Source organism: Mauremys reevesii, linkage group 16 (assembly GCF_016161935.1).
Source record: "Mauremys reevesii isolate NIE-2019 linkage group 16, ASM1616193v1, whole genome shotgun sequence".
NCBI lineage: Eukaryota > Metazoa > Chordata > Testudines > Geoemydidae > Mauremys > Mauremys reevesii.
In genome coordinates, this window is record NC_052638.1 from 13,085,111 (window position 1) to 13,112,785 (window position 27,675).

General features: G+C 41.4%; 1 protein-coding gene across 4 annotated transcripts in view; it reads right to left on the reverse strand.

Moving 5' to 3' along the window:
* Positions 1-27,675, reverse strand: part of LOC120384299 (galanin receptor type 1-like) — a 68,924-nt gene that overhangs the window by 16,321 nt on the left and 24,928 nt on the right. For 2 of the 4 annotated variants that reach the window (XR_005588741.1, XR_005588742.1), the window contains exon 3: positions 24,260-24,325. Coding sequence is in view for 1 of the 4 variants with exons in the window: in XM_039502787.1 (XP_039358721.1) it covers positions 24,260-24,325; positions 26,118-26,819 (768 nt within the window). In the remaining 3 variants the exon portion in view is untranslated. Of the gene's footprint in view, positions 1-15,303; positions 15,370-24,259; positions 24,326-26,117; positions 27,225-27,675 lie in introns of those variants that run through there. The other 2 variants (XM_039502787.1, XR_005588743.1) reach the window with 2 other exon arrangements.

A 27,675-nucleotide genomic window follows, 5' to 3' on the forward strand; every position in this document is an offset into this window, starting at 1 on the left:
ACCACCCTGCGTTAATGTCCGTGAAATGGCCACAGTGATCCACAAGCGCCTGGAGAACCATCGGGATATACCCCTTCCGATTAATGTAATTGGTGGCTAGGTGGTCTGGTGCCAGAATTGGAATATGTGTGCTATCTATTTACCTCCACAGTTAGGGAAGCCCATGTGTGCAAAGCCATCCACAATGTCACACACGTTGCCCAGAGTCACAGTCTTTCGGAGCAGGATGCGATTAATGGCCCTGCACACTTTCATCAATATGAGTTGTGATGGGACAAGGCCAGATGGCTACAGTAAAGTAGTGAGGAACAGGTATGTTAGCCCCAGGCTAAACAAATCCCTGGTACCATGGTAACCAAATGGCAGTTGCTCCAGGTTAATCAAGACACCTGGGACCAATTAAGATCCTTCTAGAAGGCAGTGGAGATAGCTGCATTGATTGGGATACCTGAAGCCAATCAAGGGCTGGCTGGAACTAGTTAAAAGCCTCCCAGTTAGGGAGGTGCACGTGTGAGGAGCTGGAAGCAAGAGGCGCAAGGAGCTGAGAGTGAGAGCGAGTGATGCTGGAGGATTGAGGAGTACAAGCATTATCAGACACCAGGAGGAAAGTCCTGTGGTGAGGATAAAGAAGGTGTTTGGAGGAGGCCATGGGGAAGTAGTCCAGGGAGGTGTAGCTGTCATGCAGCTGTTACAAGAGGCGCTATAGACAGCTGTGATCCACAGGGCACTGGGCTGGAACCCGGAGTAGAGGGTGGGCCCGGGTTCCCCCCAAACCTCCCAACTCCTGATCAGACACAGGAGGAGTTGACCCAGACTGTGGGTTCCACCAGAGGGGAAGATCACTGAGGTGAGCAAATCCGCCAATAAGCGCAGGACCCACCAAGGTAGAGGAGGAACTTTGTCACAGAGTCCAACGGTCAACTTTCCCACTCCGAACTGGTTAGCAACCGATCGGTAGCAGTCTGGAGTAGCCAGCATCCACAGTGCAATCGCCACATGCTTCTCCAACAACTGGGCAGCACTCATTCTCATATCCTTGTAGCTTTCCTCATCCAAAAGTTCTGCAGCCACTGCTCGTCATCGCAGACATGCATGATGAGGTGATCCCACCACTTGTTTGTGTGATCCCACTGCTTGTTTCCTGAGCCCAAAAGCAGCGTTCCACAGTGGTCAGCACCTCCGTGAATGCCACAAGCAATCTCGTGTCGTAGCTACTACGCGTGGTGAGATCAATGTTGAACTACTATTGCCTTTGTAGATTAAGGAATAACTTCACTGCCGCTTGTGGCGTGTTAGTGACAGCAAGCAGCATACTGATCAACAACAACTGATCCATTCCTGCAGAGCGAAGAGGCAGAGCACACAGTACACAAACTGTGGAAAGATGGCACCAAATGTGGACGGAAGCATAGGGATTGCTGGGATGCGAATCAATGCATCACTACAGTCCATGTTATTCAAGCATTATTGCCCTCTCACAGGAGTGAGTCTTTTGCAGGAACTCAAGGTAATCTTTCAGAATTTCATGCAGAAGGTACCGAAATTGTTTCAGAATTGGAAGTTTTAAAAAATAATTTGATTTTCAAATAATTCTTGCCAGGTGATTAGGCTGACAATCAGAATTAGCAAAGAGCAGACAGACCCTGGGAACACAATAAACTGACAGAATGCAAAAAAACCCAACACTGACAAAAAAGCAAAGAATGTAAACCAAAGAGATGTATCCCATTAAATGAAGCTTGTATTAAATATGCAGAACAGGTCACTCAAGTCCCCAGAAACCTACTACGGTCTGGTATGTTCAGAATTGGAGTATGTGCATCATTTTGTTAAATCCCAGACTACTGTTCATCATTTCATGCGTAGCTGGGGAGTTAGATCAAACCTTTCATATTCTGCCTTTCCTAAGTGACAATATTAGAAGCTAAGCACTATAGGACATGCAAGTTTATCAAGGTTGTTGTGATTCTTGTTCATGGTGTTCTTGTTCTTCATCCTTATTTCTGACGGATGCAGTCTGAAACTATCTCAAGCATGCTCCATTTGCTAGAATGGCATCTGGTAATTCACAATAGCAATCAACATTTTGGTGCAGATTTTAGACGTTTGACTCAAGGTCAGTTTAACCCTGTAGCTATGTGACCTACGCACATAAACCAACTGCATGGTTGAGACAGTTGTATATCTTCCATGGAGATTGATTCTAAGCTCTTTGGAACAGGGATGATGGTTGCAGGATTTGTGTGCCTACCACAATGAGCTACTAAAATACACACCTACTTGCTACACACTGAACTGAGCAATGGTCTTGCATTTGGTCTGGAAGCTCTATACATCTGTACTTTGCTAAATGAAAAGTAGAGGTAAATTTGAAAAATCCTCATCAGAACCTGTTCCTTCTTACAAAAAAGGAGAGAAATTAATGCAATATTTTTGGCAAGCTGCAACCATGAATACTTTGATAGAACACCAACTGGTATATATTTTGTTGTTCCAGAACAAGGATGTGGAGTCAGCTACCTGTAATACTGTCTGTAAGAAAGTTTTATGCCAAGTACAGTTCTGCTGCCCTCAATTCACACAACAAGGATAACAACCCTTTATTACTCCTGCCCCAATAACAAGGACACTGGAGATCCAACACCAGCCAAAAGTGATCATTTGGGCAAGCTATCCTACCATGCTGAGCACCAAGGCAGGGTGGGTGTCTCCATGCAAACAAGATCAGCTCCTGAAGTCCTCCTCCACAGCCCATCACTAGATGTCAGCAGAGAGCTCATTCAGACTCTGCTTACAGAGCTATAGACGAGAGACAATGGAATCTTTGAGCACGAGGTGTCTGACACCAAGGCAGGCTAGTCATACTGGGAGAAGAAGCCCAATGGTAGAAACACTAAAAGTGCATCTATAGGAGTCCTGCTAGTTTTCTATACAAGGCATTGGTGCATTCACCACATGTGGTAGAGAACGGATACAACACTTAGTAAACAAACCAGAATGAGTGAGGTGAGGCGAGGCTTCCTTTTCTCTTGGGCAGCAATAGCATTTGGAAAGCAGATCTGCAGTTTCAAGCAGACTAATATAACAGCGGCAATAAGTCCTAAAAATCACATACTTCAACAGGAAGTGTTGGAAAATATAGTTATCAAGGGCAGTCCAACTTTCATGAGACTGAGCTTTCCTTATTGTGACAAAGTGAGAATTTTCTGTAATATTTATTATGCCTGTGTGTGCCTCAGTTTCTCTCTGTACTTAGCATTGCTACCCAGTCAGTGCAAAAGGATTAAATCTGCTCTTGGGGCTGAACAGGAGACTGTCATGGACAGGCTGAATGGGTCATTAAAGGACTGGCTCAAAACTGACCCATATCAATGGAGAATCCAAAAAGACAGTAGAAGCCACAATGGCCAGAGCACTCATATCTAGCAATCAAGTGGAAAGAGATTTCCCCCCCCACCTCTCCACAGGGAAGCTGAACTGAGGCCCCAGCTTGAGAAGAAAGGGGAAGGTGTCAGGTGGTGCGATTAAATGCTTCGCTCTAGAGAGAGACAGAGTTCTCACCTTGGACTGACAAAGACAGAGACAGAGCCTGAAATGGGGTTCATAGCAGCTTGGATGGCTGATTGCAGTGGTTTGCCCAGAATGGATTATGTCTTAACCTTTATTTCTTTGTGCTAACCTAAGGCCTTCCGATGCAGTGCTCCTGCATACTAAATCCTATTCTGTTTTGAAAATACCTGCTGAGGTGCATTGATCTCTGAAGAATGTAAAAGCCTCTGACCAGGAGTCTGTGTCAGTTGAACCCACTGGGCAGAGCTCATGGTGTGAAGCAGGAGTGCTGCAGCCACAGGCATGCCCCAGTAGAACTGTGTGTACGCTTGGGGTTTGGCACATTAAGGGGGGGGTGTCACTTCCAAGGGCCTGGTTACAGGCTGGAGCATAGAGCAGACCCTGTGGATCTGTGAAACTACTCTGCTCAGGATACTTGCAAATTAACTCACTGAACTGAGATGCTTGACTTTTATTTTTTTACTGGGACCAGGTTCTGCTACCCCAGGGGTAGGCAACCTATGGCACACGTGCCGAACACAGCACATGAGCTGATTTTCAGTGGCACTCACACTGCCGGGGTCCTGGCCACCGGTCCGGGGGGCTCTGCATTTTAATTTAATTTTAAATGAAGCTTCTTAAACATTTTAAAAACCTTATTTACTTTACATACAACAATAGTTTAGTTATATATTATAGACTTATAGAAAGAGACCTTCTAAAATGTTAAAATGTATTAGCGGCACACGAAGACTTAAATTAGAGTGAATAAATGAAGACTTGGCACACCACTTCTGAAAGGTTGCCAACCCCTGTGCTACCCAATGTAATGGGAGTGACTTCTCAAAGACTCCCTACTGCTGCCTGAGGGCTGCCTTTGAAATAGGAGACTGAAAACACTTGAAAATCTGTACTGTAAAGTGACTAATATCCATCATGTGAGACCCTTCAAAGTTCCCCCGTGTCCTAAGTTTGAAATGAAGTATCTGAATAGAAAGACCTTGAGATGTGTCCCTTCCATTATAGCCATGGATGGATTTATGCTGTCAGGTATGCTGAGCTAAAGTATTATTCAGTATGAAACACATCTTTGGGCTAATTTCAAAGTAAAGCTAGAACTGGACACAAGGCCCTTACTCTAAGCAAGCTGTGTGTTGTGCTCCCACCCGTACATGGCAATTGTGCAGAATCAAGCACACAATTTGCTAACCAGCCCACTTGGTGTTGCACAGACAGTGACTTGTCATGGTCTGTACATATATATGTATATATGTCTTACAGAGTTGTAGGATTTACTTGCATTATGCAGAAGGGCAGCTGAAAAGGGACTTTCTGACAATCAACAAGATTCACAGCTAAGTCTCCAGAAGTAAAGGAAAGAATACATTTTACAATAAGCTGCTGCTATCAGACCTGACTTATATTTGAGTTTAACTTCATTCAGTCAGGATGGTTACAACAATACTATCACTTCCTGGAGAATGTTCTGTCCTTCAAAACCATGATCAGGTTTTCAGAAATACCTTTCACTGGGTGGGGAAAAAAGGCTCATGCTGATTTTGCTGCTTCATGATGTGTAAAAAGCTTTCTTGCTTATCTTTTACGTTTAAAAAGTCTTGCTGGCCCCAAAGAACTAGTGAAATTATGCAAAATCAAGAAGAAAAGCTAAGCCTTTGAGGAGAACGGGATTTTTATTCACTGTTTAAAACACTTCAGTTGTGGGGAATTAAACAGACGTTAAATTAATGAACTGTTAAGAGGTTTAGAATGTTTCAGTTTCAATTATGTGGGCGTTGGAGGAAGCAACACAGATCAGAAAACTTCAGAAACTCAGATATGAATGAAATTCCAACATAATCATAACCTGACAACTGTCTTGAATTCGAGAGCAGTCCTTCAATTATAGGGTCAGGCAAATAAAGTGAATTCCCAAAGAACTTGTTTTGGTGGATGGATAATTGGAGATAAATATTTGAACAATGTCAATCCAGACTGTTGTGAAAGGAATCTAATTAAAACTGATGAAGAAAAATGTAGATTTAATAGCAGTAAGGTGTGTAGAGCATTTACAGCTCTGGTGACCAGTTTAAACAAAATACTAAATCCAGTTAGATAAATGGAAATAATGAAGTGGATCTGCTTCACTTACACAAAGAATTGTGTAAATGGGGGAGTTCCTATACATACCATACACAACAGCATGGTATTATCCAAACTTGGTATTATTCTTTCAAAATAACAGCAGTGCCCTCTGGTACGACTGTACTTACGAACATAAAACAGCTTTTCTTAACTGGATTCCAAGTCCCTCTTTATTGCTTTCCCTTCCGCAGAGAGACACTCAAGCTCTCTCAAAGCTAGATTCTAAGGGTGAGTTGGTAGAATAGTACTGCAGATACCTTGCAAAGCTCTAAAGTCTGGCTATACTGGGACTTTGCACAGTTTGCTGAAGTGGAGAAAGTTGCTTGTCTTTTGGGGAAAGACTAGCCATCCAAGATCGCCTAGTCAGAGCCATCCCGCCATCCCCAGAACCGACAGCCATCTGTGATCGGACATTGTCATCACTAACGAGGACCAGAAGAAGATCATGACAGTGGATGTTACAGTGCCTTTGAGAACAGGACCCCGGTCTTCTGCAATGCCCAGGCTCGAAAGGTGGAGAAATACCCCCTATGGCCAAAACCTTGAGAGCTCAGGGTTACCAGATTCAGACACACATGTTGATTGTCAGAGCCCTGGGCACATGGGATCCCAGTAATGAGGAAGTGTTGAGAGAATGCGGAATTGGTCAGTGCTATGACTGATGTGGCAAGTAGGGGCGGCTCCAGGCCCCAGCACGCCAAGCGCATGCTTGGGGTGGCATACTGCGGGGGTCCGCTGGTCCCGCGGCTTCGGTGGAGCATCTGCAGGCACGTCTGCGGGAGGTCCACCGGAGCTGCGGGACCGGCGACCGGCAGAGCGCCCCCCGCGGTGTGCTGCCGTGCTTGGGGTGGCGAAATGGCTAGAGCCGCCCCTGGTGGCAAGTCATGGTGTCAGACACTATCAGGTAGTCGAGGAACATCTACATAGAACATGTCACTGGACATCGGCAATATCAGGAGGGATGAGCTGAAGTGCTGATGAGGAGCGCAGTGGGAAAGTAACTGAAATACTTTTCTGAGGGAATGTATTTTCTAAATGGACAACCTACCCTATATTCTCAATTACTGAGGGACAATCTTCACTCATTGCTATATTTGCTTTCTACAACCAACTCTCTGTATAACTTGTCATGAGTGATGTACCTGAATATTTGGATGCTAATATCTAAACTGTATTCTTCAATTTATTCACCTAAATTTGGATTATTGCTGATTATGCACTATAGGTATCTTATAACTTTAAAAATAAACTTTGTATTTGTGGATAATCTAAGCACTATACCCAGATGTACAGATGCTCTTTTCTTAACCTGTGTACTATATAATTTTTTTAACATTAACTTTAATCTTGCTATGATGAGGTTACAGTACTGATCTGTAGTCCAAAGGTTCTGATTATGAAGGACATAATTTTCAAAAATGTACTCCTAACATGGGTACATGATCATTGCAAGTACATGTGCAAAATGGGTATTTGCTCTTCAACAATGTGAATAGAGGAAGGCATGATCCACTGGTTAGCAAACTAGCCTGGGACTTTGGAGACCTAGGTTCAGTTTCCTGCTCTGCCCCCTATTTCCTATATGACCTTATGCAAGTCACTTATTCTCTGTGCCTCAGTTCCCCATCAGCAAAATAGGAGTAGTAGCACTGCCCTACCTCACAGGGATGTTGTGAGTTTAAATGTGTTAAAGATTGTGAGGCTCTTGACTACTATGGTAATGGGGGCTATAGAAATACTGTAAATAGGATAGCCGAGTAGCCCAGTTTTATGTCTCATCCGGAGCAAATAGAACCCACTAGGAATAAGTTCCAGGGTCCACTCCATTCCTAAATGTCCAAAATAATCATGCAGGGCCCTCATGGCCAGGGCTCCGTACTCTGGTAGCACCAATTGCATTCGTTGCTTTTGTAAAGAGTCAGTGGTAATTCAGTGCAGCACTCCCTGAATTAGTTTTAGTTTGTTTCATTCTCTCAGTAGGCGGGACAGGGTTATAAGGCCAGTAAGCCGGTTAATTTATGATGCATATGGGGTGACTAGTGAAGAACCAATACACTTAGCTCACAGGTTGTGAAAGCCATAGTGGGTTTCCTGAGGCTCTTTGGGGGAACTAATGAATTTGGTATAATATGGAGTGTGATTTGTCAAGATGACAAATTCTTGGCTTGGGGGAGGATGTAAGCAGAGTCCATGAGCTCTCTGCTGACATCTAGTGATGGGCTGTGGAGGAGGACTTCAGGAGCTGATCTCGTTTGCATGGGCACACCCACCCTGTCTAGGTGCTCAGCATGATGGGATAGCTTGCCCAAATGATCACTTGTGGCTGGTGTTAGATCCCAGTCTTCTTGTTATTGGGGCAGGAGTAATAAAGGGTTGTTATCCTTGTTGTGTGAATTGAGGGCAGCAGAACTGTACTTGGCATATCCCTATGGAGGCACTCACCCTCAACTAAATGGCATTGGCTAGGCAGGGGACATGGGTTACAAAGCCCAGTGAGTTGAAAGAGATGGTGGGGGATAGTACATGTCCCTGGTGGTATGAGCCCTGCTTAAGGGTCATAGGCACCACTTGACCCTTCCTCTCTGCACTGTGTAGTAAGAGAGTTAATTTAGATTCAACTGAGAGTCTTGTTACACCCCGCAGAGCTGAAATAACTGATACCTAAGTCTAAGTAGTAGACCTGCTGTGGGACAGTGTCTCTGATGCAAGAGACTGCCCAGTGTGCACCAGCAGTGAGCTGAAATCTGAGAGCTGTGTTAAGTGGTGGGCCCTGAAGCCATCTCAGCAAGTGGCCAGCATGGTGGCTGATGGAGAGGTGTGGTAATTTACCAGCAGGGCATCTGGCGGAGAGAGCCAGAGCAGAGAGGTGTGGTGATTGGCTGGCAGAGAGGGGCAGCGAGTGAGTGCCTGAGCAGCGGAGCATGTAAGGTACCTCCTTACCTCTCACTCAGGGTGGGAGGTGAACTCTGCAGCTGCACCTCAGAACTCTGGCTCTGCACTGACCAAGGAGAGCAATTGTGAGTGGGGTGCAGAGAAGGGGTGGGCACATTAAAGGGACTTTTGGGTTGCTGGACTTAAGAACCTGATGGGAAAAGGACACTACCCAACTTACTTGGGGGTGGGTCTTTTGCTCATGGTTTATGTTTATGAACCCTGTTTGCGGTGTTTCCCCAAACTAATGCTGAGTTACTTCCCTCCTTTTATTAAAAGTTTTTTGCTACACTCAGACTCTGTGCTTGTGAGAGGGGAAGTATTGCCTCTTAGAGGTGCCCAGGGGATCACAAGCCCAAGTCACTGGGTGGGGGCTCGAGCTGGTTTCATGTTGAATTGTTGAAAAGGAACCTCTTGTTGCTGCTGGCTCCACCTGGAAGACAGGTTACAGCTCTGAATGGGAAGCCCAGTGCTCTCTGTGGCACGCCCGATCCAGGCACTGCCCACTCTGAGAACGTGAGGTCACCTTAGTAGGGGTTTGTTTGTTTTTTAACAGCTAAACCTAGTAATAGTTTCTGCTCTGCACCCTTTGTTTTTAACCTTGCCTTTCCTCTCACTACTAGTAGATAACTGATAGGGACTCAGCACAACCTTCATTTCTCTCTTGCTGATTTGCATGCTTTTCATAGGCCTTCCCACCTAGCTCAATCTCAGTATGTTCAATTCAAAGTGTTCTAGTAAACAGTTTGCCTTTAGCTGTACACCCTGAACATCAAAGTGAATTGAAAGAGTGCTCACAAATATTACATTTGAAAACTCTTGTCTCAATTACTTCATGATTTGATGAGTGGGAGCATGCACTAATCATTTTGGAAGCTAAATGGAATAGAGGATGATGAACAAGCTTTGTACAATAAAGATCCATTTGTTATTCAGAGTACTTCATATTATGTATCGCTCTCTAGTACATTGAAATAAATGATTCTAGCTCTTTTGAATGTTAGGAGTTGGCAAAAATGCGGTATGAACAGTATACATCAGAGACCCTTCAATGAGGCAAATAAAGCATAAATCTGGAGACAGAGAGGGCTTGCATCAAAGCTGCCCTCAAGTACACAGCACTTTCAGTTTTAGTTTTCAAATTATCTCAATGAATCTAAAAATAAACCCTAACTATATAACTAATGCACATTTGCCACTGCACAGCTTTGCATGAGTATCAGGTACTATTCCTCCGCTGTGATGCAGATTGCACATAATAGGCAAAATGTCAAAGAAGAGAATCAATTCAAAGAGCAGCAGTGAAGGAGCAGACACAAGAAACCCTCGGAACTCCACATTGTGTGTGGAGAACACATGACAAAAGTAATGGAGGAAGAACTCAGGAAAGGTGGCAAAACAGCAGATGTAGACTCAGGGCCGGCTCTAGACCCCAGCGCGCCAAGCGCACGCTTGGGGCGGCATGCCACAGGGAGGGCGGCAAGCGGCTCCGGTGGACCTCCCGCAGGCATGCCTGCGGATGCTCCACCGGAACCGCGGGACCAGCAGACCCTCCGCAGGCACGTCTGCAGGAGGTTCACCGGAGCCATGGGACTGGCGACCGCCAGAGCGGCCCCCGCGGCGCACCGCCCTGCTTGGGGCGGCGCAATTGCTAGAGCCGCCCCTGTGTAGAATCTCTAGAGCAGAAAGAGGCAGCATATGTGGGATGAGCAACAAACATTTAGGAATATTTACTCTGCCAGAAAGTTTCTAAAGAGAAAAGCAGAATTTTTCTAAAGGACGCTGATATATACTGGTACAACCATCTGCATTGTTTAAGTGATACTGGAGGGAAAAGGCTGGTCTGCACTGATATAAGTGTCCAGCACTATTATTGTGCTTCACAACTGATATCAACTTAAATCCATTATTACATAAGAAGGATGTTTATCAAGGTGGTGTAAAAAAAAATTAAGGAAGTCAAGTATTCACTTGCCTATTTGAAGAAAATAAGCAGCATGTTATGAACAACCATTTTATCAGTTGTTTAATGTCTCTATTAACAATTACCCCAGATCCAACACCTTCTCCCATTCTGATTTGTGTACATTTGCTCCATCCGCATTTAGATATTGATCTGAATTTGACTGGTGAGGCCCAGCTGAGATCTTAGGCCAAATCTCAACTCCCTTCTGATCTTTCAGGTGGTTTGGATACAGACCCAAGTTTAACAACTCAGGACCCAGTTTTTGGGTAGCTTTGAAGTGTTCCCCTCTTGCACACATTCATGCACATGAACTTAAGTCAAATCAGGGGGCTGATCCTTTGTTAGAGATGGAGGCAGCTATCCCCCATAAGCCTCTTCTCCTTGCTCTCCTTGCCTTCTTTTCAGGGATGATGGACACAAATTAGACTTAGGTCACCAACAGCTGCAGATATTTTCAGGGTGCTAGATAATGCCCCTGAAAAGCATGGAAAGGAGTCTCTGACCCAGCACTGAGCTCTTGGCAGCAATCGCTGGAGTTCCATTGGTCAGTGCTCTGAGTGGTGTCCCTCGGCACCCACTTCTCGCCTTACATCCCTTAGGCTTATCTTCCTTAGTGTGCTTTTACGGGGTGTTGGCTGTATCCTGCCCTCAGTGTGTTCCTAATCTGAAAGAATATTACATATGGAATCCACAGTCCAAAACATTGATAAGATTAACAGTGTTAAACATCTCATTTAGGTAAACTATTGGAATTTGACACTTAGCAATGAGTTTTGTTTTAAACAGTGATTCAGGTGAAGATTTGTCCTGGTAAGTATTGCAGGGTTTTAGGCCTGATCCTGATGCCCTTACTCATATCTAGACTCACTGAGGTTTGAGAGACTTGCATGAGTAAAGGTTCACAAAGCCCCAACCCTTTGTTTTCCCACAAAATCAAAAGGGAAGGTTGGATTTTTAAAATTATTTATTTTATTTTTGCTGGTTCTGCACAAGGGAGGAAAAAACAGTGAGCAAAGCCACTCTAGCTACTATTGGCTGAAATTATGATAGTGAGGCAGCAAGGCAGAAGGGAGTTGAGAGTGTTGGTTGAACCACTAACCATGGAGTTAAGATGCCTGCACTTTGTTTTCCATCTCAGTGTGCTAATAGAAGATGCAAATCAAGTCTAGTAATATGTACATAAAACTGTCACCTCATTCAAAGAGACCATGTTTTTATGCTAATTTTACATTTGATAAATCAAGGCAATTAGGCTTTGATCACTGTGAAATTATAAGCATATTTTATAAAACTAGAGGTTCTGCAGCTTCCAATTATACTTAGACTTTCAGACATGCAGCAAGCGGCTTTGTGCAGACAGCCTGAAACAAAATAGTAAAGTGAAAGCTGTTCATTTTGTAGAGTTGTTGCTTTTTTTTTTTTTGCTAAGACTAGGTTTGTAATAAATCCACTTGTCACTCTACCAGACCAATTAATTATATAAGAGAGAAGCTAGTTTAATAAAAACTACAAGAAGTAATTCAATTTCTATCAAGGCCTGTTGTGAAGTGTTCTTTGCAATACCTACTGTGCCAGTGGCTGACACTCTACGTGTTTTAAATACATTTTGAAAGAACATGCAGGAATTGAGAACGCCTGAGAGAATTGCCTAGTAGAGACTGCTTATGAGGGGATAAGAGAAATGGCTGAATCAAACCGGGAAAGAAAATGACAATCTAATCCTGCTTGTGAAAAGAAGGGAGATGTGAGAGCACTTGCTGAGTGATGAGTGGCAAAATGAGAAAGTAAAAGGTGTCACACCACAAGACTGGACTCACATTGAAGAGTAAGTCTGATTTCATGTTAAGTACTAAGAGCATAAAAACGGGTGATCACTTTGTGACACTTTCTCAAGGTGCCCAGGACTGTGTGTCACTGTTTCCACCCTCCTCCCCCGCACACACACCATAGTGAGAGAGAGACTTGCTGGTGCTTAACTGGGTGTCAGCTCCCTGACACTTTCAGTCTGTTAGCCACCTAAACAATCTCCTCAGGGATCTGCCAGCCCTGCCTTTGCCTTGCAGGTTAACACTTCTTGTGCCCCAGTCCTCAAGCACCTCTGAAGTGTCCCCTGTAATGTTCAACTCCTGCCACTGGACACTCACATCCTGGTCAGGTGTTCGGTAATATAGCCCTACTGCTATATTCTTATTATTAGAGCATGGAATTACTATCCATAAAGTTTCTATGGTACAGTTTGGTTCATTTAAGATTTTTACTTTATTTGATTCTATGCTTTCTTTCATATAGAGTGCTACTCCCACACCAGCACGACCTGTTCTGTCCTTCCAATATATTTTGTACCCTTGTACTACTTTGTCCCATTGATTATCCTCGTTCCACCAAGCTTCTGTGATGCCTATTATAGCAATATCCTCATTTATTACGAGGTACTCTAGTTCACTTATCTTATTATTTAGACTTCTAGCATTTGTATATAAGCATGTCACTTTTTAGCTGTCTGCCATTACATGATGTAACTGAATGGGACTCTTTCATTTGATTAAAAGAACAGGAATACTTGTGGCACCTTAGAGACTAACAAATTTATTTCAGCATAAGCTTTTGTGGGCTACAGCTCACTTCTTCGGATGCATAGAATGGAACACACATGAGCTGTAGCCCACGAAAGTTTATGCTGAAATAAATTTGTTAGTCGCTAAGGTGCCACAAGTATTCCTGTTCTTTTTGCGGATACAGACTAACATGGCTGCTACTCTGAAACCTTTCATTTGACTGTTTCTCATCAGATCCTACGCATATTTTATCATCTTCCATCATCTCCTCCTTACTAGGACATAGAGAATCTCCATTAATAGATCCTCTCCTAAGGGATGTCTCTGTCTGAACCACGTGCTGAACCTGTCGACTTTCCCCCAGAAAGGGGCTAGATGGTGCCACCGCTGGAAAGCAATGTCATTCTTTTCACTGGCTTCTCTACACCTCACTCATTGTATTTGACAAGTTCCAGCTGAGCAGGCAAGAGCCTCTCTGAACCCACACCAGAATATGAAACACAAGTATATGAAACCAAGTAAAATATGAAGCTTACAAAGCCTGAAAGATAAATGTGACCGTTTTTTTAAAACAGCAAATGCTTCCTATTGCCAACAATTTAAACAGATGTTTGGAGAACTGCTTTTGCTTGATTCTAATACTGCCACAGTATTCACAGCTATAGCTGCAGCACTTTAGCTTAGGTTATAGTCTCTGTAATCTGATAACAGTAACTTGTAGTGAGCTAATAAATTGGACTATAATGCCTGCATTACCAGCTATAGCGAGAATATTGTGGTGGAAAGTATTAGAAGTACAAGGAGATGGAGGAACATCTTGGTAAAATACCCTGATTTGATTTTCTTAGCATCTTCTATAACAGGAGTAGGCAAACTATGGCACGCATGCCGAACACAGTGGCACTCACACTGCCCAGGTCCTGGTCAGCGGTCCAGAGGGCTCTGCATTTTAATTTAATTTTAAATGAAGCTTCTTAAACATTTAAAAAACCTTATTTACTTTACATACAAAAATAGTTTAGTTATATATTATAAACTTATAGAAAGAGACCTTCTAAAACGTTAAAATGTATGACTGGCACACGAAACCTTAAATTACAGTGAATAAATGAAGACTCGGCACACCACTTCTGAAAGGTTGTCGACCCCTGTTCTATAACTTACAGTGAAATGCCTTGAGTTATTCAAAATAGGTAACCAAATCATTGAGTTCCAGTGAGCTCCTCATAAAGTTATGGATCTGGTCCTGTCTCCTGTAGGTGGGCAATTCCACAGACAGAATAGCTGAGATACTCATGGGTAAATATTTAAGCATGAGTGAACATTTCAGCAGAGATTCATTTGTTAGGTAAGATCAATAAAGTAATGACTACTGGGAGCACACACGGCTCCAAAAATGGTGTAGCTAGTGGACTTTAGATTAGCTCCAGAATCACTGTACAGAATAATTTCGTATACTCTGCTACACACACTGGAATATTATGTAGTAAGTGCAGACTGAACAATGGTTCAATCTTGCCTCTGAATTGCCTGATTTTTGTTGCCTGAGACACTTAAACATGATTGCTGTATTCATAACATCAAAAGCAACTTTCAGGCTGTTGAATCCCAGAGTATTTAACTTAGTGCGCATAATACAGAGAAATCCACAGCACTGCACTGCAACCACCTAATGGGTTAGACAGTTTGGGACAGGAAGCTATTCAATTGAAATGGCTGGGATACTTTAGTGACAAACAGCATGTCGCTATTCGAATGGGCTTTTGGCCATGACATACAGGTTAACGCTTCTTTGGCTGAGTGCCATGTGCTCTTTAGTCACCCCGGTAAACAGGATCTTAATTTTAGTTTGTCTTCATGAAAAAGTGGGCATTTTTAGGTAGCAAATTGCCCCTATGGCCATACCAGTGCATTGGTTCAGTTCCTACTCAGAGGGAGGAATGCCACCAATACAACTTTTCTGGGTTCTTAGGTTTCCCACTCCAGTATAAAAACAGTGCAAGGGCAGAGTTCTGATTTCACACTAGTTTAGAGTCACTGATGTTAATGGAGTCATACCAACATAAAACTCCTTACATGGGTAGAAATGGCTAAATTGTTCAAGGGAGGGGAAGTTTATAAAGTAAGTCTGAGTTATAAATCTGAAATTTTTACCATAATTGTAGTGCTGTGACCAGGATCTGAAGTTAGTCCTTAAATGTAGTTACTCCCCGAACCTTTATTTCTCTGAAAACAGTTGCAAATGTTTAAAATAAGATACTGCGCAAATCAGAAGTTGAAAGAAAACTATGAGTATGATGAATGGACAGAGATGGAAGTAAACTGATTATAACAATAACTAACTCAGTAGAGCTATAGTGAATTAATTCTCTTTTCAGTAATTTGGAGTTTCATGGGTTCAGTGAGTTTTTTGAAAAATGAATAGGGCTAGACACCTACAAGAATAAGAACAGCATCTGGACTAGTTAGTGTAGGATAAAATTACAAAGATATTAATCCTTGTGCTTTAAAGGATTAATTGTGAAATAAGTGCCAGCGAGGGTGAGGAAGAAGTTATTGCATTGCATACTTAAGTGTGCTATGGAAGTTTATGCCTTTGGAAGCATCTGCATTGGTCACAGATGCAATCTGAGGTGTGTGTCAGTGCCCTGCTTTCATATAGCAATCTGTGTGCCCCTAAAATATTAATTAACAATGGAAAAGTCATATGTTAATTTCTTCGAATGAGATTACAGAGAATTTTGAGAAGAATGTTTGCAAACAGAAGTTTACAAACCAGAATTAGCTGAGCATCTGGTGGCCCTACATGTTTTAGTATTTTTCATTTCTGCATCAACATTTGATCAGATTCCAGATTTGCTACTATGGTCCAGACTTTGGTCATATGCAAATGGGACCAAGACGATATACCCCAACCTAGCATTGATTCTGAAGGTTACCCAGAAACTAGATCTGGTCCAATATACACAGCCTACCTGCTAAGTGGGGCAAATCAAGGCATCAGTACTTTTCATCTGCTGCCAATCCAATACCACCTCATTTCATGCTCCTCATCAGGGTATAGTGTACTCACTTTACCAATATATGATCTCCAGTGACTGACACAGTAGATATGAACTGCTAGTACCAGCACCAGCTAGAAGAGTTTCTCCCATTTACTCCTGTGTTTAAATTAAGCTTATATAGACGCTGATAGATGCGATAGAATAAATCTGATTCATTTTAAAAGTTACAAACTTTATATCAAGTAGATCTGATCCTGCACCACTGGATCTGATCCTACACCACTGTTTTTTGCCATTGAATGCCATCCATACAAGATTAAACCCTAAAAATGCCATAGCTCAGTTAAATATGGATTTCTTCTTATCAAGGAACATTTTATAACACTAGAATGAAAAATCCAAGTTTAATATTCTCTGCAGTAAGGACAAGCAATCTCATTTATTACTACAAACAATTTAAGCAGGGATAATCTTGATAAATTTGGTTGGCAGATGGATGAAAGTGCCAACCAACTTTTGAAACCATGTATTTGTATTTAAAACCAAACTGCAAGACCAAAAGTAAAGGGGATATTTGGATGTTCTTACACACAGATCTTACATGTATTGAAATACTTCTGCTAACACAAAAAGACAAAAATATTTCACTTGAAGCACCCATTCAAAGCCTGCTGCTACTTGTAATCTGGATATACCCCCTGTACCTAGGCAGGCAAAGGTAATGAATTTCACAAAACCCTACAGTACAAAGAACTCAAAGGTCAGTCTAGCAGGCCTTTTGGGGGGCAGGGGTAGGGTGGTGGAAGACTTTGATATTTTGGGTCATTAACGATAAGACATTACAATTATATTGTGTTGCCCCATATAGGTGCACATCTTAACACAGAATTAACAGTGTTAAGCAATATATTGTATATTGACCATATCTGGTTATATCATGAACACTTCCTTTTTTCCCCAAAATCATTTAAACCCATCTGTAACATGGTGTATTTGTATATGTAACCATTAACTTTGTTTTTTGTGGGGGAAGCTGAATGTTTTCTGGGTGATAGGATGGACTGAGAAAGTCTCAAGAAACAAGAATGAAAGGAGGTCAAGGGATGTAATTCAATTATTATCTTCTATGTATATTCTTCTTGACTATCCTGTAAGTACAGGATAACTGTGTCTATGTCAAAGCATCTCCATGATTTCAGGATCTCAATTGTATTGTGGTCCTGTGCAAAGTATACTATTATTTTTTATCCATTTTTGGTGAATTTATCTGGCACTGTTCTCACAAAATTTGTTGTAGTCCATTAGAAGATATTCTGTTAATAATTCTTTCCAGTGATCTATAGTAAGAATCATTGCCTTGGTATACAAATTAAAGATTGCCATTTTTATTTATTTTTTGGTTGCTATAAACAGCAAGAATTGGAGTAGCTTCCTTATTCCTGCGTTGACTCTTTTTAATAGGCCAACTTCCAATACACTTATTTTTAAGTCCTGTTTGCATTCTATTTCTAATTCATTCATTTATTTATTTTAGGATGGTTTTCCAAATTTTTTCCCCCATCTAGCAATCACATAAATGTATGAAAGACCGCCTGGCTGCTTTGCATTTCATACAGCTATCTGGGGAAATATTATTTATTTGATTATACAGAGATGGAGAAACATAGGTTCTGTAAACTAAAAAATACTGAACTTGCTACTATATGATTAGCATTAGAACCATCAGTATTATCTCATTCCATTCTTTTGCTATTTCATATCTACAGTCTGCACTCCATTACTTAATAGTTTTATGCTGTTTGTCCTTTAAAAACATAATTCTGTATGTATTCTTCCAGACCAGAAGTTCTCTACTAGAGGTGCATCAAACTTTAATCTAGGGGGGCCCAGGTGAGCCTTCTAATAATTCAGTAATTGTAGTAAAAGTGTGGGAGGACCAAGCGCCAGGTTGCAATGCCACACACTCAGATCTCTCACTGACTGACATTGGCAGCACTAATTCAGGTAAATGATGCTTTTATAGTACTGTTTGACTTGCATTTTGAATATTTTTCCCATTATCTCCTGAACAAATGCACTAGCAACACCAGGTAGCAATATTCTTCTCTCTATTATAAGGGAGGGACTCTACTTTAAAAAAAAAAAAAAAAGCTACGGTGGGGCATGACTCAAAGGTTAAGAAAACCCTGGTGTAGACATAATCTTGATTGCTGAGACTTCAAGCTTGTATGTGAATTTATTTCTAATACAGATAATTTTGTTGATTCCCTTCTTCTCTAAAAGTGTTTAATAAAGTAAGCACTCTGTGTAAGCACATTCAGATTGCACATTCTTTTTCAAAAAATATATCAGCAACATCTGTTTGTTTTAAGGGTTGCCCATCTATAAAGAAATCCTTTCACTTCTTATAGGGATATTTGCCCCAAAATCTAAAATCTTCCTTATTCAATGTGGCTTTGAAAGCTCTATTTTTTATTTTTGGTATTTTTGTTTGGTCAAGTCCCTCACATATGCCCAATTAGTCAGTGCACTGTTAAGTAGTGAGTGATATTGCATTGGTGCTAGAATTTTGGGATAAAAGTCCAGCACACAATTGTGTGAGATTGGGTTTTGCCATTTTCTGTTCTATCTCTATTCGTGGTGGATTTTCTCTGTGAAATCCCTTCCTGTATCAGTCTAATGTGTGCTATAATATCTCTTGCAGTCTGGTAGCACCAAGGACATTCCAGCCATTCTGTTTTGATTCTTGCTTTCCAGTTTGACCACAGGAATCTTTGAATAGGTATTTTTTAAAATTTCCTGACTAAATTTTTGAGACGTGTAAAGGGAACCAAGGGGAAAAAAGAGACAAGACCCTGGGCAGGATATTCATCTAAAATACACAGTTAAACCCGTCAAAGTCAATGGTAATGCCTACCTTTCTAGGTCTTTTAAAATAATTTTCATTTATGACTCAATATTTGATTTAATACCCCCCGCACTCCACTTAAGGTGATTAAAATGACATATTTAGTCATTAATGTATCACCCACTACTTTTCTGTGGGGATTTATCATTTATTGGGTATCTTCTAAAGCCTAGGAATAGTATCTGATCTGGAGTAGTTTAGTCTGTATACTGATTCCTAACCAAAAGCTTTGATTATTTCTTGTGATACTAGCCAACTTTTATTTATATCTCATATAAAACGCATAAGGTAATCAGCATAATGAAATTTTGTTTTCTGTTCCCAGAGCACTGATTGCCTGAATGTCTTCAATGCAGAGTAAGGGATACCCTTGTCTTGTTTCTCTGTAGAATGGTATCAATGCAGCCTGTTTGATATTTCCCCAAATACATGCTATAGGATTTTTGTAGATTTCAATCCACTTCTGAAAGTGTTCGCCAAAACCATATTTCCAAACAAAAAAGGGTGTTCTACCAAGATAAAAACCTTTTCTGCATCCATAGTTAGACTGCAGGCATCTTTATTAGCACACTTGGAATGCTATATCATATATAGGAATTTTCTATGTTATTTACGGGGCTTATTCCTTTTTTATAAAAGCAGTCTTGCTTTGGTGTACTAATTTAGGCATTATTGTCTCTAATCTGGATGCTAATATTTTAGTTAAAATAGTACTACCTATGTTTAAAGAAATGGGCCTGTAAAATGCTTGATCTGATAACTTCTTATTTTGTTTAGCTATCAAAACTATATGTGCTTGATAGAAAGTCTTTGGTAAGCACTCTGTTGCCCAGGAAGACTGAAATACATTTGCTAACAATGGAGTTACCTGTTTTATAAACATTTTATAGAATTCAGTGTGAATCGATTTCTCCCCTGATTTCCCCCCCATCTTTATTTCTTCCTGTGTTGTTGGGCCATGTAGTACTACTCTTTCATTATGTGTCATTCTGGGCATTTTAAAATCCTGCAATACATGCTCCCAGTTCTTCCATGTTTGCATATTTGCTAGTATTTCTCTCTTGGGAATATTCCACTAGCACTTTGTTAATAACCCTTGTTTTTTGGAGTATTCCATTTTTTGTCCTTAAGGCTGTTCTGGATCTTCTGTTGGAAACCAATCTGACTAGTAATCTGCCAGATTTGTTCCCTTATTCATAAAGCCTTTGGTTGGCAAATAAGAGAGCTGTCTGTTTTTCTTCCCTGTTGTCAGTGCTTCTAAATCCATTTTTTTTTGCATTCTTCATCTCTTGGAATAAATCTGCATTATTTGTCAAATAATATTGCTTCTGCAAACTATAAATTTGCTCCTAAAAGTCTATCTGTTTTTGCGTATGTCCTTTTTTTCTTATGAGATAATGTGTCCCCTTATTCTGATGTAAAGGCCTCCCACCTAGTTTTCAGGGATGTATCCTGTAGGGGATTATACTTAATATAATTATCAATATGGGAATGCTCCTCCAAGCAGAATGGATCGCCCAGCCACTCCATCCTCAGCTTTCTGACAGGAGAATGAAGCCTGCAGCACCAGTGAATTCAGAAGGAAAGAGAGGGGAGAGTCCTGTTAGAGTTGTAACTCTGCTGCTCCTTGCAATCCTCTCCAGGGACCCAAGGGGAGGATGTGGCCTCCCCCCATTCATTTCTCCTTTCAGCTTCCCAGCAAATAAAGAGAGCTTGACTCCTGCTACTACCTATAGCCCAGCAGTGAGGTGGCTGAACCTCCCATTCACCTACAGAAATGCTGACAGTGTCACTCTGGTGGGTGGAGCTCTGATCTTCTCTGCTCCTGCCCCTTCCAGTCTATTCTTACCTGTGCTCCTGCACTGCCCCAGTCTAATCACAGGTATAGCATATGGAGCCATTAGTCAGTTTAAAGATCTGTCCTATGTATTACACTGTATTCAGGGTATGATAGAAGTACATAAGAACATAAGAACATAAGAAAGGCCGTACCGGGTCAGACCAAAGGTCCATCTAGCCCAGTATCTGTCTACCGACAGTGGCCAATGCCAGGTGCCCCTGAGAGGGAACCCTAACAGGCAGATCAAGAGATCTCTCTCCCTCTCCCCATCCCATCCTCCTCCTCAGAGGCTAGGGACACCATTCTTACCCATCCTGGCTAATAGCCATAGCCATTTATACTTTAGCCACCATGAATTTATCCAGTCCCCTAAACATAATTATAGTCCTAGCCTCTTCTCAACCTCCTCAGGTAAGGAGTTTTGACAAGTTGATGTGAAAAGAAAAGAAGAACTTTTATTTTTTTTTTTTTGCTGCTGCCTATTAATTTTTCATTTGGTGACCTAGTTCTTGTATAATGATAATAATAAATATTTTTTTCCTTATCCACTTTCAACATCTCACTCATTTTTTTCTCATCCATTCATGTCCTTAGTCTCCTTTTCTTTCAAAACTGAAGAGTCCTTCTTTCTTTTCCTCTCATGGGACCCTCTCTCCTCCTAATCATTTTTCATTTCTTTTCTTTTTTCTGAACTTTTTCTAATGCTTTTTTTTCTTTTGAGGAGACCACATCTGTGGAGAGTACACACAGATGTGTATGGGTAATGATGGATTATATATAATAGCAATAATATATATCTATTCTTATTCTCTATTTCTTTTTCCTTTTGACCTGTTTGCTTTTTTTGACCGCCTGCACACACCACTGCTCACTCAGAGAACTAGAACTCTTCACTGATAACTCCAAGAGATTTTTCCAGAGCAATTAGCCCCCTCAGCCCCCCTATGTATTGTTGTTATATTTTTATTAATTGTTTCAATGTGCATTACTTTTATTTAATTTTTTTTTTTTTTCATTTTGTTTTTTGTTGCCCAATCACTTTTGTTTGTTTTGATCTTTGAAGTTCTTACTTTCTTATTTCTTCTTTACTATCTTGAGTAGTTTAGTGTCATCTGCAAACTTTGCCACCTTGCACTTTCTTCTTTCAGATCATTTATGAATAACTAAATAGATTGGTCCTAGGACTGACCCTTGGGGAAACACTCACTACCCCCCTCTCCATTCTGAGTTTTTTTATTTCCTCTACCTTCTTTTCCCTTTCTCTGTCCTTTTAATTTACCCCATGATTCCATCCTTTACCTTCCTTTATCCCATGACAGAGCCTTTTAAGAGAGCCTTTGGTGAGGGACTTTACTGAAATCTTCTGAAAATCTTAGTACACTATGTTGTCTTGTCCCATGTTTGGTTTGTTGAAGAAAAGAAGAACTCTAATAGATAAGAGATTTATTCTTTACAGAAACCATGTTGACTTTTACTCTCTTTATTGTTTTTTTATTTATGTTTTTATTATGTCTTTTTATTTTTTTTCTTTTGTTTCAATTACTTGTTTGCACTAATTTGCTAGACTACCTTACTTAGACTTACCGCTTGGTTCACCCCTTCTTTAAACTTTTATATTTTACTAACTTCAGTAATTGGGCCAGTTGTTAAACCTTGGTTAGACAACCATAGTTAATAGTGTTCTTTTAGGTCACATTTCACATTTTTCCATCAGGTTCTTTCTTGATTATTTCCCGAATGCCATTGAATTAATTGAGTTATTTATAATCAAGTTTATCAATCTAGTCCAATCTCTGACATGTGACAGTTCCTCAGATTTGTTCCTCCAAAAAGCTCCTCTAGTTTAGGTCTCAGAATTCCTCTAACATCCATTTCCGTGAAGAAAAAGACTGCTTTCAATTTTATATTTTATCCTTTTTCATTTTACTTATATTTTGTATTTTCATTGTATTTTTTTTTCCACTGGGGCCTCTTCTGTATGTTATTTTTTTTTCTTATTTAACTTCCTGCTTTTAATTTTTTTTTTATTATTTTTTCTTTTTTTTTTCTTCTTTTTTGGCTTTTTCTTTTACTTTTGCTTTTTACTTTTGCACTTTTTGTGCTCCTTTCTTTTTTTTGATTTTTTTTTACTTTCTTTTTTTCTCTACTTTTTTTCTCTCACTGCTTCTTTTTTTATTTTATACTTTTTATTTTTTTTTTTTTTTTTTTTTACTTTTTTTCTTAATTTGGGGTATACATTTTTTACTAAATTGGGGGCAGTTTTTATGGTGGCCCATTAGATGGTTGCTTTTTTTTTTTTTCTGCAACTTTTTTTTTTTTTTTTTTTAAACCCCCCTTTTTTCTATAGTTCCCCCCAGTTTTGTGTTCTTGAGAGTGTTGGGCAGATGATGTTAAGCTTTTGATCCACCACCACTATTTCCTACTATATCATTATGTTCACTGCTATTGCCTTATGGTCACTATTGTTTCTCCTCTTGGACCCAGCTCCCTCTCCCTCCATCAAATCTAGCTTGTCTGCCTCTGTAGCCATCTTTAGCTACCCCATTCTGCAAATTGCATTTTCATGAAAAGTGAAATGAATGTTTTCAATATCAATTTATTTATAATTGAAATCCCAGTCAATAATTGATAATTGAAATCCCCACTATTTTTTAATTCCCTCTTTTTTTCTCCTCTCTATTTTTCCTTAGCATTTTTCCCTCCTTAGATCCCTGTTTTTATATTTTTACTATAGATCCCTACTAGAATATTAGAGATACTATGATTTTTGACTTATATTTAGAGCTTTTCATTTCCTGTGGATTTACTGTTTTATTTCTACTTCATTTTTTTCCTTCTCTTCTATTTATCTGTCTTTCCTCCTATTTTGTATCCTCCTGTGCCTGTGTACCATTTTTTATTCCGATATATTTTGTACCCTGTTGGATTGTTATCCTATTCTTGGTCTTATTTCTCTATCTATTATATCTATATCTCATTATATATATATTACTTCTTATCCTTTTATCTTCTTATTATTAACTTGTCTTTTGTGTGTTTTTCTACATGTGCCTGTCTGATAGCCTGTTGTTTATATCTGATTATTCTTTGATTTTTTCCTTACATTTGTTTTCTCATTGATATTATTTAGACTTCTCTCTCATTCTCTGCATCATGACTATCCCTAAGAGAAGTCTGTGTCCGATCCATCTCCCTCTGCAGCAGTCCTAAGTCCTTCCTGCCCTCTCTCCAACTCCCCAATTCTTTAGTTTAAAAGTCTTCAAAACCTTTTCAATATTTTATTGATTTCTTTCAATTTTAAATGGTTAAGTAAAGTTTATAATTAATTGTTTCCACAGACTTAAGGAAGTGTTTTGATTTTACCTTTTTCTTTGATCTCTCCGACTTCTTGGAAATGTTCTTCACTTTTTTATGAAGATGATATAAAACCTAAAAAAGTAATAATAAACTATTCAGCGGTAGACACCACATGCACAAATGCTATTACATGCTGTGTGAGTTTGTATATGGACTTGCAGCTTGTAGAAACATTTAAGAATGAAAAGAACTGATTTGTAAAGATGTTAGATTTCAACAAAAGTCTACGTCAATGCTTTATTAAATACATTTTGAAATTTTCAGCTCCAGATTTTAACCCTTACTGTTTCTTCTAAAAGCTTGTTTCCTGGGGGAAATTATGGAAAAAAGCTAAGTTTGGACAAGGAGTTGTTCATTATACGTAAACAGCCTGATCCAAAGCTTGTTGAAGTCCATGGCAGTGTTTCCATCAGCTTCGATAGACTTTGGATCAGGTTAACTCAACTATGTTTCTACGTTCCATCAAGATGTAACATGGTCAGTACCCCACTGTCAGTTCTGTATCCAGTCAGTATAGGGCACTTACTGCGTAACTGTTAACTGGGCACTCTGAAGTGGTAACTTGAATTTAAAGTTACTTATCTAGGTCTGGTCTACACTAGAAAATAAGGTCAGTTTCAGGGGTGTGAAAAATCCACACCCCTGAGCTGCGTTGTTAAGCCAATTTAAGTCCCCAGGCAGACAGTGCTAGGCCGATGGAAGAATTCATCCATTGACCTAGCTATTGTTTCTTGGATAGCTGGATCACCTATGCCGAGGGGAGAACCCCTCTCGCTGGCGTAGGTAGAGTCTACACTGAAGTGCTACTGCAGCTGTAGCATTTTAAGTGTAGACATACCTGTAGGTTCTAACTTCAAAGAAATGTAGGACTATAAAAAAACAAAACAAAACAATAAACTATTAAGAAGATAATTTCCATTCAGTGCTCTAACAGAATTTAAATTAACCTTTTAAAACACAATTACAGCAGTGCTGTAACCAGGCAATTATTATACTCTGGCTATTGGAGCCAGGAGATTAACGTACCTAAATCAATTATTTATAAGAAAATCCATCTATTAAATGTCGTTCACATGCCATTTGCCAGTACACACACCATAAGCAATGAACTGGAAAAAAAACAGCATCAATTTAAGCTACCATAGGGGAAGCGAAGCACTTAATTGAAAGATGTTTGTATATTAGGGACAGAGATTAGAGATTTCAGTATAAACACAGTAGAAGAGTTAAGTGCCTCTTTCTAATGTAAATCCTATTACTGAAATTTCAAGCATACATTTTAAAAGAAGATTTGTTATGCTGGTAGAATATTCAGTTAATCTTAAAGGGACATCAGCTTAAGTCGCTTTTATTGGAAGTGTTACCTAATACTGTAGCTTAATGGTCTGAGAAAAAGTCTCTTAACTGTATTTCCCTTTTCTTGTGGGTCTCACCCAGCAACACAGGAAGGAACATTTTACAAAAGTAGAAAAACGATTGTAAAGCTACAAGAATCAGCATTGGAGTTGGGGTGGCTGGAAAGGGATGAGTCTCCATCAATCCTGGAGAAGGCATATGGGGGGATTGTTCCAATCCCCTCACCCATCAATCCTGGGGAGGGAATAGGCAAATAAATATTGGGAGATCTGTTAGGTTACTTTAATTTTGCCCACTCCCCTCTTTTCACCCTCTCCAAACCTGGTGTGGAATTGGTATCCTCAGCTTTAGGAAAGGAACAAGGAGAGGTGGGGGTTATTTCCATCCCTCGGGAATATGGGGTGGATGGATTGATCCTTAGTCTTGGCGTCGGAAGTAAGGGAAACTGGCAATTTTGGAACCCCTTATAAGACTGCAACCCACCTTCCCCTCCTCTCCCTTCACCCACCTTGGCATAGCAGCAGGTAATGAGCACCAGGGGCAGCAGGTACCCCACCACCAGGATGGTCACCTTGTAGGTTTGCTTGGCAGCTGAATCATCAGCCCACTGCTCCCAGCAGAAGGAACTGTTGGGTGCCTGATGGTGGCCACTCATGAGGGCCTGGTGCTGGGCCACGGGGATGGCAATGAGCAGCGACAGCAGCCAGATGATGCCCACACCCAGGGAGGCATTGCGTTTGCTGCGGATGCAGGGCGAGCGCTTGGCGTGCACCACGGCGATGTATCTGTCCACAGACATGGCCACCAGGGTGAAGATGCTGACGAGCATGGTGGCCATGGCCAGGTAATGAACCCATTTGCAGAAGAAGGCGCCGAAGACCCACTCTGGCAGGGAGTAGATGGTGGCTTGGAAGGGGATGCAGAAGAGCAGGAATGAGAAATCAGCGATGCTCAAGTTGAGGATGAAGATGTTGGTGGCGCTGCGTGAAGGGCGTCCCCCAGACCGGATTCGCCCCAGCACCACTAACACCAGCGTGTTCCCCACCAGGCCCAGCAGGAAGATCAGCCCGAAGAGCACAGGCACAATCACGACCTCTGGGCCACCCCCAGACACTTGCAGCCAACACACCGGGGAACCTGTCCTGTTCGCCCCGATGCTACACTCAGTGCTGTTAGCCCTGGGAGACAGCACAGCCTCCTCCTCCTCCATGGAGCCAGGGTCGGTTCCGGGGAGAGACTGGATCCTCCGGGGTGCCTGCAAGGGACCACTCCTGGTGCCCACAGTGGCAGTCTGAGCTCCCTCCTCCAGGGGTCTGCCTGGACGCTTTCCTCAGGGGCTGAAGAGAATGTGGATTCCTCCAGTTGCAGCGTTTGGGCTCCTGGGGCTCGGTTCAGGCTCTGACCCAGCTCCTGGTTGCTGTTGACAGTGCAGGGGCCTCAGCAGCAGCAGCTGGCGGCGATGTGCCAGAGGCAGAGGGACTAGCGAATGGAGCACATGCCAGAGGGGCTGCGGATGCACTGGGAGCTTTGAGTGCAATCCGCTCTGCTCCACTCCTCCTCCCCTCTCCACCCACTCTTCTCCACACAGCCGCTGCCGCCCCGCTCCCGTCCCCAGCTGCGCTCACGGCAATGGAGCTAAGTGAACAGGGACCTGATTCCTTTAGAGGAGAAGCCCCGACCTCCTCCACCCCAGCAGGCATGCACGTGAGGGAGGGGGAGGACAGCAAAGATGCGGTCTGATTTAAAGAGGCTGATCCAACCGCAGTTGCGCAGGGAAAGTCTGCATGGTTCTCCCAAGGAGTAGAGCTGGGGAGCACCTGTTGCAAGGACAGGGCAAGAGGTAAGAGCAGGATTTTATAGCTGTAAAACCTGGATTCTGCCAGCTATTTCCACCCCTCCCCCCCCACGCACACACCAGCCCTTAAATTGTACTATCAAAACGGACGGGAATTACTTGACACCAGTGCACAAAATACCTGGACCTTGCTGCATCCACGTGTGCAGCAAAAACCCGGACTGAGCAGCTGGCTTCTGACAGTTCTTGGACGCTCACAAAATTCTAACGC